Genomic DNA, 2,586 nt, shown 5'->3' with positions numbered 1-2,586 from the left:
AGAGCCTGGTGCTAGACCTAGAGAGAGCAGATAGGTTTCTAGGCAGCTTTTCCAAGCTTATAAACCTCTAAATGTGCAATAGGGAGGTGGCAGTGCAGGAAGAGGTGTTGAAGCTGTGATCTGTTATCACACCACCACCACCAGACTGTTCCTCAGTAACTGATGATGAACGGTACCTGTTTCTTATCACCAGTGGCTCATGTAATACAGAGCCTCACTGCTAGTCCAGTGGCTGCTGACCTAGGGAGCCAAGCTGTGGCAGTGAGACTGCTCCTATGGCAGTTTGTTTTTCTTTTGTTAAAATTCTCACTCATACAAAATACAAAGCTGAAGTGAACTCTTGGTGTGGTTTAAGCCAGCAGGCAGTAGTCTACAACTCCCTGAAAGGAGGCTGTAGCGAGGTGAGGGTCGGCCTCTTCTCCCTGGTAATGGATGATAGGATGAGGCGGAATGGCCTGAAGTTGCACCAGGGCAGGTTTAGTTTGGACATTAGGAAAAATTTCTTCACCGAAAGGGTTGTCAGGCTCTGGAATGGGCTGCCCAGGGAGGTGGTCAAGTCCCCATCCCTGGAGGTATTTAAAAGAAGGAGAGATGAGGTGCTTAGGGCCAGGGTTTAGTGGTGGGATGGCAGGGTTAGGTTAAAGGTTGGACTCGATGATCTTAAAGGGCTTTTCCGACCTAGATGATTCTATAAACACCACAGAGCTATTCACTCCAATGGGATGGGTGAGAGAATTAGGGAAAAAAAAAAGTAAATCTCATGGGTTGAGATAGACACAGTTTAATAAAAGAGCAGAGGAAAAGAATAATAAAAAAATATACAAAACAAGTGATGCAACTGCTCAGCATCTGCTGACCGATGCCCAGCCTGTCCCCAGGCAGTGATTGCTGCTCCCTGGCCGACTTCCCCCAGTTTATATACTGGGCATGATGTCATATGGTATGGAATATTCCTCTGGCCAGTTGGGGTCAGCTGTCCTGGCTGTGCACCCTCCCAGCTTCTTGTGCCCCTGGCAGAGCATGGGAAGCTGAAGAGCCCTTGACCAAGCACTGCTTAGCAACAACTGAACCATCAGTGAGTTATCAACATTCTTCTTGTGCTAAATCCAAACCACAGCACTATACCTGCTACTAGGAAGAAAATGAACTCTATCCCAGCTGACATCAGGACAACTCTTTAAACATTTAATAAATGCCAATGTCACTGTCTCAGGAATTCTCATGAGAATGGCTGAGGAAGGCCATAAATATTTTTTTCATATGGGCTCAGAAAAATGCTACTTTCAGGGAAGACAGTGATGATATAGGTGAAACCCTCCAGGATCAGCTATTTCTGTGAAACATGCACACGTCTGCCTTTTTGTGTTTACCGACTGTATTTTGTTATATGGAACAGGCATCAAACCCAGGCTTTCAAGCACATGCAGAAAACTGTGAGCTAGAACCCAAGTTCAGCTCCTGGCCTCACCCTGTCGTGCAGTGTAGTCTCTTGTTTTCTCCTCTTGTGTCCATCTAGTTTCTTCAGTCCATAAGCATTTGAGGTGCTGTCGCTGGTCATGGGTGCGAATGGTACCCGGTGGCTGGCAGGCGCTCCAGGTACAACAGTGATGAAATGCTGCCTTGCCCAAACAAGCTATTACTATGCAAATCTCTCAAAGCATCTCTAATAAAATTGTGGTCCTGCACAAAATTCCTGCTTTCTCCCATGAGCATAAACTGTTCCGATCAGCATGCAAGACGTGGCAGAGATTATATTTATTTTCCATGAGGACAGTTTGGGATTGATGGTGACAGTTCTTATCAGCACAATGATGCTAAAGCTCGTTGTTTTGTTTGGGATTTTAACCACGCTACACATGATAATGGATGATAGTAATGAAAACCACACCATTGTATTAGGAGTCATTGATTTTAGTGAATCCTTTTCATTGGGACTACTCATTTCCTTAAAGATAAGCATGTGCTTAATGTCTTTATTTCAGGGCATATAGCGCTCTCATGTTCTTTTCAGCTGTGATTTGTGAAGCACAAGAGCCTGGCAAAGAGCAAATATGTAACACAGTGGTGGAGGTGTATTTGAAATCCCTTTCTCTTTGCAAATCATGGAGGATATGACTTGGTTTTGCCCCTAGCTATAGAGCCCTGGCTGTTCAGCTGATGCTGGAGTCTGAGATCTTGCCTTTATATTTGCCAGGCCAAGCCACGGGTTCTCAGCCAAGAATCAACGGCTGTGCAAGCACAGCAGCCCGTACGCTCCAGCAGGGTTGGTATTTAATTTGCTCCAATAAAGGCTTGCACAGCACAGAGGTGGAGAAGGACACAGCTGGCTCACAGCTTCCTCGGAGCTGCCCTGAAACTCCTGTAAATCAATAAACCGGTTGCACACCGCTGACCCTCCCACATGGTTAATAATCAAGGAAAAAGGCAAGCCTTTAATGGCGCTCTCTTTTCAGAAGGATACTTATCCATTAATAGGGCGAGACAGCTTGCTGGGTATGCACAGCTGAAACTCAGATTTGCAGGGAGATGGCTACACGGAGACTGATCTGGCCCCAGTTACGTGTTTCGAGCACCAGTAACATCTGA

The 2,586-nt window shown here is 45.9% G+C and overlaps 1 protein-coding gene across 1 annotated transcript in view; it reads right to left on the bottom strand.

Annotated features, from left to right (window-relative positions):
• NEFM (neurofilament medium) overlaps positions 1-1,558 on the bottom strand; it is a 75,813-nt gene extending 74,255 nt beyond the window's left edge. Inside the window, exon 1 of the mRNA XM_009635805.2 lies at positions 1,469-1,558. Coding sequence (XP_009634100.1) covers positions 1,469-1,558 — 90 coding nt within the window. The remainder of the gene's footprint in view (positions 1-1,468) is intronic.
• Positions 1,559-2,586: the final 1,028 nt, after the last annotated feature.

The sequence above is a fragment of the Egretta garzetta genome, unplaced genomic scaffold (assembly GCF_000687185.1).
Source record: "Egretta garzetta isolate BGI_Z169 unplaced genomic scaffold, ASM68718v1 scaffold233, whole genome shotgun sequence".
Taxonomy (NCBI): Eukaryota; Metazoa; Chordata; class Aves; order Pelecaniformes; family Ardeidae; genus Egretta; species Egretta garzetta.
The sequence above is the reverse complement of the archived record's forward strand: the minus strand, read 5'-3'. Positions and strand labels throughout refer to the sequence as shown.